Source organism: Musca domestica, unplaced genomic scaffold, assembly GCF_030504385.1.
Source record: "Musca domestica strain aabys unplaced genomic scaffold, Musca_domestica.polishedcontigs.V.1.1 8, whole genome shotgun sequence".
In the NCBI taxonomy this organism is placed as follows: Eukaryota; Metazoa; Arthropoda; class Insecta; order Diptera; family Muscidae; genus Musca; species Musca domestica.
Window position 1 is genome coordinate 2,147,727 of NW_026712409.1, and position 16,657 is coordinate 2,164,383.

The following is a 16,657-nucleotide window of genomic DNA, read 5'->3' on the forward strand; positions in this document are numbered from 1 at the left end:
CGGTTCGCATTTGGTAAGTTACTGGGCAAAATAGTTTACAGGGTACGCATTTGGTAAGGTACCGGCCAAAATAGTTTACTGGGTACGAGGTTTATCCAGCGAACCAAACTATCCATGTTATTATTATTATTGTTTTTCTTATTGGCATGACAAACAAAACATGTGCATAAAGGCCAGTAAGCCCATCTGTAGTGTGATTCTGTAACTAGTTAACGACAATTATCGCAAACAAAATTTTTTAATTCGATAATTAACGAACTTTGCGGTAAGTAAGCGACGAAATAAAAGTAGTCGCTAAGGTTTGGTATCAACGTTTTTAGTAAAATTTGATGCACTCGGTGAGGTTTTTAGCACACAGGTAAACACTGCAAATTTCAGATCATTGCGCTCAAATTTTGTTGCAGCAAATATTTATTTCTCACGATCACAGTGAATAAGCCGGTTCCAGAAAATCGATAATTCGACTATAACTTCCAGACCACTTGTTGCATAGGTATTTCCATAAGCATTCAATCGATACCCATATTGTCTATATCGGGTAATTGGATCCGGGTCTAGTCGGGGTCTTGAACCCAGACTTTCGGGACAAAAATCTGGGGTCCCAGGTCCGTCCCCCCCAAGAAAAAAATAGTTTCCCGGGATCAGGGTAAAAATACCTACCACTGGAAAAAATTTAAGTTTTTACTAAACTAGAGTTAAGCCCACTCGCTGTTACCTATGTTGTTTTATCATGGGATTAAAAAATATCCAATTATTTCGTGAAAGTGGCAACATCATTCATTTATAATGAATAAGAAGAAGAAATATGTTTAGATAACAATGCCAGATAGTTATTGAACCCCATTCTCCTCAATTTGTAAATAATATATTTAATTTTCAATAGCAAAACAACGTTAAATCCAAAGAAATAAATTCACATGTATCGTTTCTTTAAGTCGGTTAGTATTTTTCATGATAACTTTTCAATGCATTTATTACGAACGTATGTTTGTCTGAAAAGGTGCTTTTTGGTATTCCAATTGGGGTAACATTTTTGGACTGCGTTGGATATGTGGCCAGGGTCGATGGTACGTAAAAAATGAAATGGTTTCCCCTAAAAACGTGCCTAAAATAAGATGTTCTTTAAGGTATTTCTATGCAGCCGGCTTTAAATCCAGATTCATCTCAGACTGATTATGTATTCTTATCAAGATGGGCTGTGCGGAGCAATAATATACAAAGAGGACACATCGTTTGTCTAATTTCACCTAAAGATCCAAGCCAGAAAATTATTAAACGGGTTGTAGGTCTGCAAGGCGATGTGGTCGCTACTTTGGGCTATAAACAGGAAATTGTACGTGTCCCAGAGGGTCACTGTTGGGTAGAAGGGGATCACACTGGTCATTCTTTAGATTCCAATACGTTTGGTCCCATTGCAATCGGTTTGCCAAATTTTAATATGTATATAAATGGATTATATAATATTGATTGTTTTATTACAGGCCTAATGACGGCGAGGGCTGCGTTCATAGTTTGGCCACCAGAAAGGTGGCAAAGTTTGCCAAGTGAATTGCCGCGAAAAAGAATACCCATTCAAATAGCCAAGTCCACGAATTACCAACAAGCTTGATGAAGAAACTACGTTGAATACATTTTTTTCACACTTGTGAAATGGTTTATGTCTTACACTTCTAGCATTATTTAGACTAACTTATTGTACAATAAATATATGTTTATATCAACATTATCCTATAGAATCCAGTGACTTCAATCCGTGTTGGTTCAAGGCATCGAGAGTAAATTTTAGAGCAACGCCTTCACGAACTATTTTATAAAGCCCTGGTGTAGACAAATCTACAACAGTTGAGGCAGATCTTCTTTCTTCAGAGGTACCTATTTGACCACAATCAAATATTCCCCCTAATGAAGGCCACAAACTCTCAAACTCGTTAATATTTAAACTACTCTTCTCAGAAGATCTGTTTGCACTAGTTAACGCCAGTGGTTGCTCATTATAGATGTTACAAAGGTCTTGAATAAATTTAAAGTTTGGAATGCGTATCCCAATCTTGCTTGTGCTGGGATTAAGGAAAGGATTACTCAAATGTTTGGAACGCTCTATGACGATGGTTATGGGCCCAGGCAATAACTTTTCCAACAAAGAATCACTTAAATGTTCCGCTCGTCCATACTTCCTTAAATCACCCAAGTCCCTGACGCATATAGCAACTGGCTTGTGAAAATCACGTCCTTTTATCGTGTAAAGCTTCTTTATAGCAATCTCGTTATTTGCATCGCACGCTAGGCCATAAACTGTATCTGTAGGCAGAGCAATAACGTGTCCACTTTTAATATAGTGGGCAGCAATATCGGAAGCGTTTTTATCATTTGAATAATGAATCGGTGGATTACTAGGGGACTGCATAATTTCTGATGTTGGTTTAAATGTTGCAAAGCGATATACGCCAAAGGGCCTAAAACTTCTTATTAAAATTGACATTAATTGTTGCAAGACAGCTTATGGTAATACAAAATAAAGTAATAGCGATCTAATCTCTCCAGTTATGACCACACAATTGATTAGCGCATTTGTAAAATGTTGTCATAGGTTCATCAGCAGAGCGTGTCTGCATTTGCATGAAGTAAGCTTTCTTGTGTGAACAAGTCGGACATTCGGCGTCAGTGGAATCTACGTTCTCCCATGCAGCAGCGCCGCCCATAACATGATCAACTTCCTAGAAAATATGCAGCATATGTATATTTACGTTTATAGTGAATTTTATTTAACGTTACCTTTAAACGGGGATATGTTTTGGTCGAGGATTTCTTCTTTATGTTAAATATATATGGACACGTATTGCACGAGAAACGATGGCCTGTAGTGCCCTGTTCCACCATTAAAATGTTACTACACTGAGGACAAAATAACAACATTATTCATTACTTGGGAATTTCAAAATTTTGTTCAGAAATTCACATTCACCGTTTGAGAGTACGCTTCTCGTTTAACATATGAATTTAGTACAAGTACTAACACGTTTTCATATCAGCTGTTATTGATAGAGATTGCCGTATTTGACATTAATTGAAAGACATAAATCAGAGCTATCTGCGTTAAGTAACAATTCTATGGTTGGTTAACATCCATGGTACAATTACAGAATGTAGCTGCTCTCTAAACACAATTTTTTTCCTTTTGTGCCCTTACTCTGTCAAAACATATACACATGTATGTGTGTGCATTGTTTTGAATAAAAAATATAATAATTTGAAATTATTTCAGATTTGGTTGCAAAATAAATGCCTATTTTCGATTTGTATTGTCCTACTATTTTAGATTTAATCCGCCCTCGTTCGCGGTTTTTCCGCAATATAAAAATTTTGTTAAAAACTTAAAAATAAACAATACCAACTGTTGGATATTTAAAGGTATGTTTGACACTAAAAGACTCCAGCACAGAGTTGCATTTTTTAGTTTCTTTGAAGTTGAGCAACCTTTCTTATTGATTTAAGGTTACTAAAAAAGACGGGGTTATCGCTGCGTTCATTCTTTTAAGAGGATTACCATGGCAAAATTAACAAGGTACAGCGCTAACGGCAACCCTTATATATTTTGGAACTTCATCTGTAATTTACAAATAATTTTAAAATCAATTCCAAACTACTATCTACAAAATGTGTCACATTTTAAATAAAATGAAAAAATAAAAAAGACATGGAACAATGCCCGCAATATGTGTGTGTTGACATATATACACTAAAAACTAATTATGACAGTTTATCTGTGAAACTAAAATGATAATTATAAGTATTTAACAATTGTTCACGACATCGTTCATTTTCGTTAAAATTTGTATTTATAGTGTAAAGATGTGGTATGCGAAAATTGTGCGAAAATAGAAGAAAAGATATCATTAGTAAATTCCAGCCGGGTAACCGTGGAGCAAACTATAAAACAGCTGATCGAAATTACACATGACAAGAATTATGTTCTGTTTCAGAACTGCACGAATATTTAAGTTTTTACTACGACATCCGATTTTCTTTTATGATATCGAAAAAATGTAGATACTTTAAAACTAGTAGATACTTCTTCAGGTTCTGAACATAGTATTAGTCTACTACAATTCTACCATGGTAAAAGAATATAGGTAGATGCATCAGCGCTTGGGATGGTATGTCAAATTTTTTTAAAATGTTTTATCAAAAATAAGCAGATTTTTAAATGTTTCCTTATATGACGCAAATCAGAGGTTGTTATAATATGCATTTTTCAACAATTTCAATAATTTTTCATTCAACATTTTCAATTCCAAAATCACTTTGACAGCAGCTGTGTCGATGCGACTACCTGTATTCTTCTACCATGAATTCTACATACAATTGTCAAAATATATATAACTTTTAACTCTCGTTTACTGCACTTTTGGGTAAAAAGTCAACATCCAGTAAAATTTTGTTACAATTGATTCTTTAAGTGGACTTTGCGATTTTTGTCACTACAACAAGTCGATTAATCGATCAATACAAAGTAGACTTATGTGCCCCTAATTGGGACAAAACCAATCGCAACCATTTTGGTAAGAGCCCAATTTCTTCTTCTTCTTCCAGAGGAAGTCGACTTGGAAATCCCTGTCCTGTACTTCTTTCTTTCGTGGAAAAAGCGTCGCGTCGAGCAGCGTGACTTTATAAAATTTGCAAATTCTTTTGATTCTACCGGTTTTTGTTTCTATGTAAGTAATTCAATAATGTTTGCAGGCTTTTTTTTCATAATTATTAAATAGCTTTTCCAATAAAAGTTGACATGTTAACTCGGGGAATAGTTCTGAAACAGTCGACTACACGTGGTTTTTGCAAAAATCGTTTCGTCAAAAGCACACATTTTCATTTAATAAGGCCTAATTGATGGCGAGCGCTTAAAAATAATATCAATTAGTATTTTGGTGCTGGTAATGTAGAAAAATTGTCTGTCTTGTCTCTTGTGGTTCCATTGAAGATACTTTCATTTACATTTTCCCTTTTCAATTACGTTAGGAAATACGCAGTTTTAATATTCGTAATTTTTGCACGTACTATATGTATAATTTATTCGACATGCACACACACAAATGTATGAGAATGTATATGTTTTGCGTTTTTACTCTTAGAAATCAGAAAGGAATACAGCATGGATGCCAAAAAAGATAAAGAAGATGCATTGATGAGCGACGATGACGCCCAAAAGGACAACGAGGATGCTGGATCATCTATGAGCGAGAATGAAGATAAAAAAGAGCTTTCCGCAAATCAAATGGTGGTGTAAGTAAATGAAAAACAAAATTCATCGTCTTGTGGCGGTATTTTAAAGTTGCCGGCTTAAAACCGGTTCTTGGGAAAGCATACACAATATTCACAACACAAACACTTATTTTTTCTTCAAGGCCTGCTTATTTGAATGCTTTTTTGCGCCGGCAATTTCTTCAAGAAATGGTCAAGAGTCTGCCAGAAAAGATGCAAGATCGTATTACTGTGCTGAAAAATATCCAATTGGAGCACTTCAAATTGGAAGCCCAGTTCTTTGATGAGGTTTACCAGCTTGAGAAAAAGTACCATGAAAAGTATCAAGTTCTGTTTGAGAAACGCCGAGCCATTGTTACTGGTGAAGTCGACCCACCAAAGGAAGAACCAAAATGGAAAGTGGAGCCGGAAGAAGAAAACCATGAAGATATGCCCGAGTTCGCCAAGTTGTTGGAAAAAGTTAAAGATATACCCGCTAACACAAAAGGTATTCCCAACTTTTGGTTAACTATTTTCCGCAATACGGAAATTTTGTCGGAAATGGTACAGGAACACGACGAGCCTGTATTGCAGAAACTTAGGGACATTACTATAAAATACGACGACGAACATTCATACACTTTGGAATTCCACTTCGATAAGAATGAGTATTTCACTAACGAAGTGTTGACCAAACAATATTTCCTAAAGTCGGCCCTAGACGAAGACTTTCCATTTGGTTTCGAGGGTCCCGAGATCTATAAATGTAAGGGATGTACCATTAACTGGGAAAAGAAAATGAATTTGACAGTCAGAACTATTAGAAAGAAGCAGAGACATAAGCAACGTGCTGAACTTAGAACCATTGTTAAGGTGGTGCCCAATGACTCATTCTTCAATTTCTTTAACCCACCGGAAGTAGCTGATGACAAAGAAGAAATTGATGATGATACACAAGGCGTAAGTATTATTCGGCTACAAACGATCTGCTCTTATGTTATACATCCATGTTTTTTTTAGATCTTAGCAACTGATTTCGAAATCGGTCATTTCTTGCGTGCAAGAATCATTCCTAAAGCCGTTTTGTATTACACCGGAGATGTTATCGACGACGAAGACGAAGATGATGACTCCTTAGATGGGGAAGAAGAGGAGGAGGACGAAGAGTCTGACGACGAAAAAGAGAAACCCCGTGGCGGAGGTGGCGGCCATAAGAAGAAACCAAATGTAAATGAATGTCAAAATCAATGAATTAATTGAGCAGCTCCTCACAAATAACAACACAATCCGATCAGATGTTAATATGAAAATGAAATAAAATTTCATTTTGTTTTTCTAATACTGTAGTTTTCTAAAAACAGTGATCAAAAATCTTTGCAAACTTGATGATAATGGAACGACTTTTTTAATTATGAATTTATAACACATTACAAAAATAAATACTGGGAACGGTCCATCCCATCTATTACTGCTGAAACATTTTCAATTTATATTTGTTTACAACTTGGATTCCCAGCAAACTCCCGAAGGCTGAAACCCCATTAAAATGTAGTAGTTCGGAACGTCGGACACGCACACAAGTCCGACTACAAAACCGGGGGTTGTGTGAGTTCGAGACTCGTCTTCTGCTAACGAAGAATAAAAAGTATGAGTTGCTGATGTAGATATTAGACTTTTAACAACACTATGTTTGCACTAATGGCACAGTGTGTTTTGTGTTAAAGTACAACAAATCATAAGGTTCAATACCAGAAGCGGACAAAAAGTGAAGTCAAAAATAAGCAAATATTTTTTCTACTCATTTGTTGACTTTTAGTGCATTATCTACTATCATTGTTAAACAATAGCAAAAAATTATATTAAAATTTCAAAAGAACTCCGGCTGACTGCCAAAGATGTATGTAAAGTATATAATTCGGAATGCTGTCCTTGTGCAGTATGGAGGCAAATATTCTTTGATTTACAAATCTACCATTTGTCGAGAATATTGTATCAAAGTGCACCTAAGGGGCTTAGACACTATCTGCACCCCGACATTATTTAGGTGCGTATTGAAAATCAGCCTATGTCTTATAGTACGCAGGGAGAGTCAGTTTCATAGTTTGACTTACAGCTTCAAGTGGCTTATCGAATGATTCAATGTATGTAACTTATTTCTAGTCAAAGATGCCTAAAGCTAATTTGGTTTTAAACTTTTTTCCAACGGAGGTAACATTTCCTACAAAAATTTAAAATTAAATGCAGAACAAACAAAAAAACACCGGATACGATCCTTCCGATTAAATGGATGGTGATAGATACATGTTCATAGTCCTAATTATATACTGATTTAAAGAAACACATTGTTTAGCGAAAATGAAAGGTTTCTTATTAAATGATTTGCGACTAAAAAAATTATCATAGATATATTTGCTTATATCTTAATTTTTAAAATAATTATAGAAATTCTTAATATGGGAGTTGATTAAATTGTGTCATTTTGGATGAGTAGGAAATTCATCCATCTACTTGTTCTCCTGTGTTTGCAATCTTTCTAGATTTGAACAACGTTGTATTGCAGCTGGTGATAAATACTTCATGTGACCTTGATACAAGATATCGGAAATTATCTTCTCGGCGTAAAGTGCTTGGGTTGGATCCATAGTGCGCAATTTGTATGCAACAATTTCACCGAAACTGGTGTGATGATCGACGGTATTCTTTTGAAAGCTTTTGCACGCTAAGGACAATAGGTTTTCCAAATCAAATGTGACATCATTTTTTGCTGTTTTAATGGGGGTGGTATCGGTTGTTTCATTACTATGCTGCGAGGAGAACGAAGAAGATCTCTTCCGTGCTTTGCTTGAATCCCTCTGCTGCTGTTGTTGTTTTTGTGGAGAAGACATTGTGGGGGTGTTGATAGTCGGAGTGGCATTTGTGTTGTTAACGGTTGATGTACCAATTACAAAAACCTGTTCTTTCCTGACTGGTGTAATGGTAGTTACCTCTTCAATTTCAGCTTTGTCAGATACCACGGAAATGTTTTGTGCCGTCTCTTCAATATTTGTGTCCTCCTCACCTTCGTTGCCATTGTTTTCCTTATTAATTTCCTTGCATATGTCGGAAAAAATATTGCTAGGCACCTGCAAAGGATCCTCGACATCTACACTTGCACTGGCACCACTATTCGATGTTGATGTTTTGTCAGTGTCTGCTACTTCAATTGAACCGATTGATTCAGCATCTGCATGCAGTCGTGCTAATTTGTTTTTACCATTATTTCCACTGTTATTGATTGTAGGGGTGGGTTCACAAATGCTGTCCTGTTTGCTACGTTTGTCTATGGTTGTTTCCTCGTCTTTGAGGAACATTAGCGACTCGAAGTATTTCCTTTTCGGGCAATAAGGCTCCTCCTTTTCTCCTTTGCTTTTGAGTTCATTATATTTCTTTAGCTGGTGTCGAAAGGCGCAGCGAAGATTATTTATTTTTTGCTTGGTTCTCTCTACATTGTAATGCTCGCCATGTTTTGCTGCTACGTCAATTAACTTCATATAGGCCTCCTGGCGCTTGCTTCGATTTTTATAATTAACCGAATCCGCCTTCCAGAGGCATGGATTATTCCGATATTCTTGAATAAAATCGTCAATAAAATCCATATTTTTATTATTTATAGTGTTTTTTTGTTTTCTGTTGGTCAGACAAGGAATCGATGTCAATTTCGACGGTATCGATACTTTATTTAAAGGGGATATCGATTGAGTTTCTTTTATCATTATTATCGGACGAAATGTCTGTACTTATCGTGGAATAATAAAAAAGGGAAGGCAGATGGATAAGATGTGAAAAATACAACTCTGAAGCTGGTTTTATATATAAAGAGAAAATCGCGAAAAATTAATGAAACTTCACGGATTTATATTTTTCACAATATGGAGTTCTTAAATGATTCGGAGTTTTTCATCCCAAAAGCTGTAAAAAACTTTCAAAATTATTTTTTATTTTACTCTAAACAATAAATACAATATCTGTGTATGTTTTAACATTGCAAGGCTATCATATGTAAATATTGAACTAATTCTTAATTCCAAAATTACCCAGAAAAAATCTGGTAATTAGTCTGTTCCAGAACTGCAAGAATGTTAAACCTTTTACTATGATAACAGATTTTCCCTTTATGATATCGAAAAATGTTGTAAAACTAGGAGTAGATTCTTGCAGTTTCCGGAAAAGAGCAACTTATTCGTATCAGTGGCTGTGCCATAAATAAAAATTCAACTCTAGAATGCTATTTTTATGTAGTTACTGGTGCCAGACTTTACAAGTCAAAATGTTTCTAACGAAATTTAATGAATTCATCGAAATTTTAAAAAAATAATCAATCTTTACTGTCGGTTTTTCTGATCTGGCCAAATTTCTATTAGCTTTATATGACTCTTTTGCCATTCGAGAACAACTCCCGGGATCCTGGAATTTCTAATATCGTTAACATTTGTGAATTTTTTTTTTTAAATATTTTCAACAATGGGCAAAGTCGTGGATGACTGTTTGTACGCATAATATTTTTTACACGTGTAGTGCAGAATTTCCATATGTAAAAGTTAAACGTATCGTGTGAAACATGGCCGCCATGAGTAAAGTTCATATGAACATTTCAATCACAATTTTAATGAAAAATATGACTTAATCAAAAGTTGTCTTTGTTTGTTGTGTAAAAATATATACAATTAAATTTGCGGTAAAAATTAATTTATAAAGCATAAAAATATAATAATATAAAAAAATGTAATTAAAAAACATTAAACATTGCAGTATGTGATAACAAAAATTATGAGTCATGTTAAAAAATTTGATTTCTCTAGTGTGCTCTGTTCCAGAACCTGCTAAAATCGACTATTTTTGCAATTTTCCAATATTATAAAGGGAAAATCGGGTGTCGCAGCACAAACTTTTGCATTCTCGCAGTTCTGATACAGACCGATAATAAATGGTACTTTTTTCCTTTATAATATCGAAGAAAATTGCAAAACTAGTAGATTCTTATAGGTACTTGAACAGACCAAAAATTGAGAGCCCATTGTTAGAACATTCCGTCTGATAGAGCACTAACATGGATCGCAAGCATGCATCTATCGATGTTTTGTTATCGACATTCATTTGACATATTTGCTTTATAGAATGACCACTTTTCCTAGTGGCAACACCAACATTGTATTTTTGCAGAGAGTTAATCTACAAAACCATCTGAAATAAGAAATTAAGTTAAAATGTCGTTTTATGTAAATAGTGGGAGGCTATTAGCAAGAGTAATATAGGACAGCAACGCACCCACGACACAATTTTCATCACCCTACATTTTATTTTATTCTAGCAAATTCTAAATACACGCCGGCATAATGCGCTGATGGTAAATCAATACAGGACTAAGACCTCGACTCCAATCAACACCATCATTATGTTCGTTCCACAACAGGAGGTAAGTTTTCGTTTCATCTCATTCCCAGTTTTTAGAGTTCGCCTAAAAACGACTTGACGTTTTCTGAGCCATTGCTTAAAACAATGGGGGATGGGTCGGAATATTATACACATTATATTCGAGCTTTTATTAGATAACTCTGATAATAAAATTATTTCAGGCATGGATTGTGGAACGTATGGGTCGGTTTCATCGCATTCTAGAGCCGGGGTTAAATGTCCTACTACCAATCGTAGACAAAATAAAATATGTACAAAGTCTGAAAGAAATTGCTATTGATGTTCCAAAACAAAGTGCCATCACTTCCGACAATGTTACTCTCAGCATTGATGGTGTATTGTATTTACGAATTATTGACCCGTATCGAGGTAAGTTGATATTTGAAAATTTGTTTAAACAAATCGTAAATTCATTCATATTACATAAACTTAATTTTTAATTTGTTTGGGCTAGGACATTTCGTACATAGTAGTTCCGAATATATGTGTCTGGGATAATAGTGCAATTCATTTTAGGCATTTGCGTCTGGTCATTATTCTCCAATATTAGTGATTGTGCATTTATTCATTTAAATTATTGGTGTATATGTCCCTATCACTTATCAGTTTGCGCCAGGAATTTGTATTTTTATTGAATGCGTTATACATGGTAAACATTTTTCTAAATGTGTGAAAACCCTTAGATCAAATGACATTCTAATTGCAAAAACAATAAATTAAGTGGTTAAGGATGTAATTGAAAGTTACCTTACATTTATTTAATCAACTCCATCTTATTTTAAATGTTTCTTTTTCCCATAGCTTCGTACGGCGTTGAAGATCCAGAGTTTGCCATTACTCAATTGGCTCAAACAACTATGCGCTCAGAGTTGGGTAAAATGTCTCTGGATAAAGTCTTTCGAGAAAGAGAGTCGCTCAATGTTAGCATCGTTGATTCGATAAACAAAGCTAGTGAAGCTTGGGGTATAGCATGTTTGCGCTACGAAATTCGGGATATAAGAGTAAGTATCCTCTCTATGTACGGTTTTCTAATATTTATAACCCTTTTTCTCTGTCCAGCTTCCTTCAAGAGTACATGAAGCTATGCAAATGCAAGTTGAAGCGGAACGCAGAAAGCGTGCTGCTATTTTGGAATCTGAGGGCAGACGAGAAGCAGAAATAAATATTGCCGAGGGTAAACGCCAGTCGCGGATATTGGCTTCAGGTAACTAAAAGGCTAAATCGAATGGAACTATGTTTTAACGTCTTTCTTGTTTGAGAATAGAGGCCGACCGCCAGGAGCAAATAAACAAAGCTAGTGGTGAGGCAGCGGCTATGCTGGCTGTAGCTGATGCAAGAGCCCGTGGTCTTCTGACGTTGTCGAAAGCATTGCATGATATGGTATTGAAACCACATTTTTATAACACCACAGATAATGTAATTTTACTCTTCTTTTAGAACGGAAAGAACGCCGCTTCATTAACCTTAGCTGAACAATACATTTCCGCCTTTAAGCATTTAGCCAAAACCAATAATACATTAATTCTTCCTGCCAACACGGGGGATATTTCGTCATTTGTTGCCCAAGCATTGAGTGTATATAAAAATGTGTCCACACACAACTTGGAGTCGCAGGTTCCCAACAACAACAATGAATTTGGACTGAATACGTCAAGTGTAATGAATGAAGATGATGACACCTCCGACTTGAAAGAACGAAAGAAGCTTCAAGCTGCAAACGTATCAAAAATAGATATTGAATAACAAGAAAAATAAAAAAATAAAACTGTTATACAAATTGTGTAGAATACCTTTGTTGTAATCTCATAATGGATAAAGGTTAACATTACTGAATGCAAATACATGGTGTTAAAAGAGCAATGATATTTTTGGTCGTATATGATAAAAAAAAACCCTACATTTGCATTGCCAGTGATGCGATATCTTATTATCTTAAAATCATGCACGTTTGATGAGCAACACATTTATAATAGCATTTTCAAAAACTTAATATGAAATGCCTGAGGCCCACCGGTATTCGCCGCGGTCTACTTTTATTCGTTGGCTCAGCTCTAGGGCTGCCGTACAATCTAATATAGAACAAGCTATTACCGTTATTTACATTATGATAAAACTTGTAGTTGGCAATGCGATCTTTTGATGATAGTTGGCAAGAACTTACTTATTTAGGGGTTGAATGCAATAAATGGCAATTCTCTGAAGGGTACAATTGATTCATTCAATCCAGAGAGTATCTAGAGCAAATATACATGAAATCGAAAAAGTTGGCAGAAAATTACAAATAATTAAATCGAAAAGTGGCAAAGTACAATGTTGGGTGAATAAAATATCACAAAAAAAAAGAGAGGCGAACATACATTGTTTAAAAACAACATAAACTTAATTATTTTTTTGGTTTTTACATTGGGACTGATGTAATATTGTGAGTCGTCGACCTTACAAGAAAATTGAAATCGATTTTTCACTTTTTTTTCTTTCTTCCTAAAGATGTTCTTTTCGAATTTTGATTTAGATCTGCATTATGTCACAGAAATCCTGCATTGAGCTGAATGAGATACGTAAGTTAGACGAGATTCTACGCCAATGTGAAATTTACGTATCGAAAAATAAGCAAACTCCTTTGGTGGATACACGCAAGAAAAAATTCCAAATCCTTAGCTCGTCGAAGCTGCAGAAATTTGTGGAGCGTGAACTCTTCTCGATGATGTGCACAGCCAACAGGATGAACAAAAAGAGTGTATTTGTTTCGGACATTCTTATGAATTCCAATCTTTTCTCATACAAGGACGAGAACGGCAAGTACTTTTTACGTAACACCTGCCAAAAGAACCCCAACAACTTTCACATGTACCACAAGATATTGCGAAACAACATCGATGACGGCGAAGAGGAGTTCATGTACCGCAAGTGTGCCAAGAACGAGCTTTCTCAGAATTGTTTGGAAAACATAAAAAACTGCCTGCATGAAAATTTGAAGCAGGGCAAAAAATATGGTTCAAATGCCTACGAGGCCATACAACACAAACGCAAACAGCAGCAACAACAATTGTACAAACAACAGCAATCGGCGAAGACGGTGGGGACCCACCCACAGCACCACACACCCTTAGAAAACTGCACGTTAAAGCCGATCCATAAAATGGATGCAAATGGGGCGGGCGTTTCGTGCGACAAATGTGAGAAACAACGTCACAAAGCTGTACTAATACAGACACAAGCCGGACTAAGCGGTATGGATAACACCAGCGAGAAGAGTAAGAAACCGAAATCCGAAGGCTATAGTGGACATTACGAGCAAGGAGGTGGTGGTGTAGGTGCCGGTATTGGCGGCGGCGGTGGTTACTCGAAATCGACTGTGCAAAGCAGTTGCCAAACAACACCGGACGAAAAACGAAAGAATGCCAACAGCAATAGTAACAAATACAAATTTTCTTCGCAAATATTTGGAAGAAAGCTATCATCGAAGCATGTCAGCGAACATGGCGAAGATACAATGGACAAGGAAGCATTGTTGAGTCCAAAAATGGAAATTAAATTTCCAGATCCCGTTGAAACGGTATGTAAAAGTGGAATATGTATGTATGTGTGCTGTGTATCTGTGGAAAGTTTGGCGTAAAGAAAACTACGTTTTGAAGGAGAGAAAGGGCTCAATGTGAGCTTTTCTTCGGCCATCTCCACCTTAAGTAACTTTCCTCTGTGGCAAACTTTCTACGTGTAAACAATTTTTCTGTCTTATTCTCAAATTTGTTTCTCTTTCGAGAAGCCTTCTGTGTGTGACATTTCTGTAAACAATGTATTTCTTCTTCCAGGTTTTGTCATTGGGTGCCAATGTCCTGCCCGAACAGAAAAATATGGGAGCGAAAACCCATCGTTGGACCATACTTCACTACTCACCGTTCAAGGCTGTCTGGGACTGGGTCATTTTGATATTGGTGATGTACACGGCTATATTTACCCCATATGTTGCTGCATTTTTGTTGGGTGAACAAGATTATCAGAGACGTACCAATAAGTATATAAACAGTGATCCTATAGTTATTGTGGATCTTATAGGTAATTGGAAAACACCTAGATGACATATACAGAAAAACGAAAAGGGCGAATATGAAAATAATATTGAACAGTGATCAGGAAATATGATCTTTTTCTAGCTATTCCTATCTCTATCTTTATCTGTGTACTCTGTTATCTTCCATGACAACCTTTTTGTACATATGTATGTCGATGTCAGTGGGGGAGGGCGGCAAGGGTGTAAATCAGAGCTAATACATACTGGGGGGCAGGACAATTTAACATAGTTCAATGGCAAATTTATGGATTCGTAAAACTGATTTCTTAATTCCATTTAATTTTCGGAAAGTTCCAAGTCACTCGCTGAAAGTATTCCGTAAAGCCAAGTGAGTTTGTTTTCACAAGAGAATCCCTTCTTTCCCAAAACTCTCTTTTCTTTTGGAATCAAATTGGACCAAATTAAAAGGATTTTGAATTACAAAAATTAAAAAAACCAATTAACTGGATTCACATTAAAAAAGTGTATGCGCTTCAATTTACAAACGGTTTCCCCTCAAAAAGACGGCATAGTCGCTGATAGAAAAGAAAAGCGTAATAGGCGCATATCGTTTGTAGTGGATAAAATATATTTCTATGTGTATTTTCGCCACAACTGAAGGTGGCTGAACCTTAAGGGCAAGTCGAATATTTTTCTTGTATATGTTGATTAACCCTACTTGTTGCATTGATGGGTTGTCTTGATAAATAGATTGCATCGCTAGACTCGTGGGGAAAAAGTTTATCGTGCTAGACTCCCAATTTCAAACACACAAAATGTTGAACTTTTTTCTGCCAAACATCGGGTCTATTGAATGTTAGGACAGATCAAGTTTTTCTGATCCTTGAAATCCATACATATACTTTATGGGGTCTCTGATACCTATTTCAAAACTATAAAATATCCAATGTTTTTAATTGTCAAAATAAAGTGCACGGCCCATTGGATATCTTGCCAGTGGGCTGGTATTTCTTTTGACAATTAAAAGTGACATGTACACATGTGCAGAGACAATGTAAGCCGACCCAGGTAAGATGGACTGTAAAATAAGCCAAGAAGCACCACATGTAACCTGTTTTCGTTTCGACCTTTCATTGATTACTCCAGAGCAATCATAATAGCGCATACACATACATTCATATTCTGTAAAATATGTAAATACTCATGACTCCTCGACACCATCCACCCACCCACAAACACATCTTCATCATCAGTTCGTTTCATTAAAATCGAAATCATCTTGATTTCCAGTGCAGTTCAGTTTTCTTTCCTCTTTTCTTCCTGCGACTAGTTCATGTTCAATAAATAGCTAGATTAAAGAAGTGTGCACCTCTTTGCCATTCGAGGTCCGTTTTGGTTTAGAAACACCAACTGAAACGGGCCGTGCATTTATCCAGGGCTGATAAATAAGTTTTTTTTTTTTCTACAAAAATTTTAACTCTCAATTCCTGTTCTTTCTATGCTTTTCTCTTTCATTCCTCTTTACATGTTTGTACATTCCTTCATTTTTGCAGTTGATGTAACATTTATCGTCGATATCTTAATCAACTTTCGCACCACATTCGTCAATGGGCAAGATGAGGTGGTGTCCCACCCCGGTCGCATAGCAGTCCACTATCTGAGTGGCTGGTTCCTAATAGACCTGGTGGCAGCCATTCCCTTCGATTTACTCCTGGTGGGCAGTGATACGGACGAGGTAAGTCAAAGCCAATAGCTCGCCATTTAGTATTTTAGTTAAATGTGTACAAATAAGCGCATAGTATTTTTTGTTTAATATTTATTATTAAATACTAGATTGTATTTTGATTTGAATTTGTTTGAATCTCTTAGTTCATCCTTAGCTACAAAAAAAACAAATTTTACAAAAGAAAAGCAATTGAAGAGAAAATTGAAATCATCTAGCTTCGCTTTCTTATTTGACGA

At 35.9% G+C, this 16,657-nt stretch overlaps 7 protein-coding genes across 9 annotated transcripts in view; 4 read left to right on the plus strand and 3 right to left on the minus strand.

The window, feature by feature from the left end:
• Positions 1-784: 784 nt before the first annotated feature.
• On the plus strand, positions 785-1,736 carry LOC101896972 (mitochondrial inner membrane protease subunit 2). The gene is made up of 4 exons (XM_005176437.4): positions 785-938; positions 1,001-1,067; positions 1,128-1,421; positions 1,482-1,736. The coding sequence occupies exons 1-4, from the start codon at positions 918-920 to the stop codon at positions 1,607-1,609; spliced, it is 510 nt and encodes a 169-aa protein (XP_005176494.1). The 5' UTR covers positions 785-917; the 3' UTR covers positions 1,610-1,736.
• LOC101896802 (threonylcarbamoyl-AMP synthase) lies at positions 1,628-2,479 on the minus strand. The gene has a single exon (XM_005176436.4). It carries the CDS (start codon positions 2,477-2,479, stop codon positions 1,724-1,726), a length of 756 nt encoding a protein of 251 aa, XP_005176493.3. The 3' UTR covers positions 1,628-1,723.
• Positions 2,480-2,525: 46 nt separating this feature from the next.
• LOC101896619 (DNA-directed RNA polymerase III subunit RPC10) lies at positions 2,526-3,000 on the minus strand. Its single transcript, XM_005176435.4, has 2 exons — positions 2,773-3,000; positions 2,526-2,714 (listed from the first exon to the last, which is right to left on the minus strand). Exons 1-2 carry the CDS (start codon positions 2,911-2,913, stop codon positions 2,529-2,531), a joined length of 327 nt encoding a protein of 108 aa, XP_005176492.1. The 5' UTR covers positions 2,914-3,000; the 3' UTR covers positions 2,526-2,528.
• A 1,556-nt stretch (positions 3,001-4,556) lies between these two features.
• Positions 4,557-6,712, plus strand: LOC101897147 (nucleosome assembly protein 1-like 1-B). Its single transcript, XM_005176438.4, has 4 exons — positions 4,557-4,712; positions 5,127-5,277; positions 5,400-6,195; positions 6,256-6,712. Exons 2-4 carry the CDS (start codon positions 5,147-5,149, stop codon positions 6,484-6,486), a joined length of 1,158 nt encoding a protein of 385 aa, XP_005176495.1. The 5' UTR covers positions 4,557-4,712; positions 5,127-5,146; the 3' UTR covers positions 6,487-6,712.
• Positions 6,713-7,577: 865 nt separating this feature from the next.
• On the minus strand, positions 7,578-8,956 carry LOC101897326 (uncharacterized). The gene has a single exon (XM_005176439.4). It carries the CDS (start codon positions 8,868-8,870, stop codon positions 7,740-7,742), a length of 1,131 nt encoding a protein of 376 aa, XP_005176496.1. The 5' UTR covers positions 8,871-8,956; the 3' UTR covers positions 7,578-7,739.
• A 1,404-nt stretch (positions 8,957-10,360) lies between these two features.
• On the plus strand, positions 10,361-12,473 carry LOC101897493 (stomatin-like protein 2, mitochondrial). Its single transcript, XM_005176440.4, has 7 exons — positions 10,361-10,517; positions 10,583-10,687; positions 10,848-11,055; positions 11,488-11,687; positions 11,746-11,890; positions 11,951-12,066; positions 12,124-12,473. The coding sequence occupies exons 1-7, from the start codon at positions 10,479-10,481 to the stop codon at positions 12,427-12,429; spliced, it is 1,119 nt and encodes a 372-aa protein (XP_005176497.1). The 5' UTR covers positions 10,361-10,478; the 3' UTR covers positions 12,430-12,473.
• Positions 12,474-12,892: 419 nt separating this feature from the next.
• LOC101897667 (potassium voltage-gated channel unc-103) overlaps positions 12,893-16,657 on the plus strand; it is a 38,598-nt gene continuing 34,833 nt past the window's right edge. For 2 of the 3 annotated variants that reach the window (XM_011297846.3, XM_005176441.4), the window contains exons 1-4: positions 12,894-13,108; positions 13,174-14,242; positions 14,496-14,739; positions 16,249-16,430. In XM_011297846.3, the coding sequence (XP_011296148.1) occupies positions 13,208-14,242; positions 14,496-14,739; positions 16,249-16,430 (1,461 nt within the window). In that variant the 5' untranslated portion in view covers positions 12,894-13,108; positions 13,174-13,207. Of the gene's footprint in view, positions 13,109-13,173; positions 14,243-14,495; positions 14,740-16,248; positions 16,431-16,657 lie in introns of all 3 variants that reach the window. The other variant, XM_011297847.3, reaches the window with a different exon arrangement.

Bases quoted from the DNA above. Each gene is read 5' to 3' on its own strand.
- LOC101896802 (XM_005176436.4), bottom strand. From the start codon at position 2,479: ATGTCAATTTTAATAAGAAGTTTTAGGCCCTTTGGCGTATATCGCTTT.
- LOC101897147 (XM_005176438.4), top strand. From the start codon at position 5,147: ATGGATGCCAAAAAAGATAAAGAAGATGCATTGATGAGCGACGATGAC. The intron at 5,278-5,399 runs GTAAGTAAATGA...TTTTTCTTCAAG, and splicing joins TCCGCAAATCAAATGGTGGT to GCCTGCTTATTTGAATGCTT. The intron at 6,196-6,255 runs GTAAGTATTATT...TGTTTTTTTTAG, and splicing joins TTGATGATGATACACAAGGC to ATCTTAGCAACTGATTTCGA.
- LOC101896619 (XM_005176435.4), bottom strand. From the start codon at position 2,913: ATGTTGTTATTTTGTCCTCAGTGTAGTAACATTTTAATGGTGGAACAG. The intron at 2,715-2,772 runs GTAACGTTAAAT...CATATTTTCTAG, and splicing joins AAACATATCCCCGTTTAAAG to GAAGTTGATCATGTTATGGG.
- LOC101896972 (XM_005176437.4), top strand. From the start codon at position 918: ATGTATCGTTTCTTTAAGTCG. The intron at 939-1,000 runs GTTAGTATTTTT...TTGTCTGAAAAG, and splicing joins TGTATCGTTTCTTTAAGTCG to GTGCTTTTTGGTATTCCAAT. The intron at 1,068-1,127 runs GTACGTAAAAAA...ATGTTCTTTAAG, and splicing joins ATATGTGGCCAGGGTCGATG to GTATTTCTATGCAGCCGGCT.
- LOC101897493 (XM_005176440.4), top strand. From the start codon at position 10,479: ATGTCGTTTTATGTAAATAGTGGGAGGCTATTAGCAAGA. The intron at 10,518-10,582 runs GTAATATAGGAC...ATTTTATTCTAG, and splicing joins GTGGGAGGCTATTAGCAAGA to CAAATTCTAAATACACGCCG. The intron at 12,067-12,123 runs GTATTGAAACCA...CTCTTCTTTTAG, and splicing joins CGAAAGCATTGCATGATATG to AACGGAAAGAACGCCGCTTC.
- LOC101897326 (XM_005176439.4), bottom strand. From the start codon at position 8,870: ATGGATTTTATTGACGATTTTATTCAAGAATATCGGAATAATCCATGC.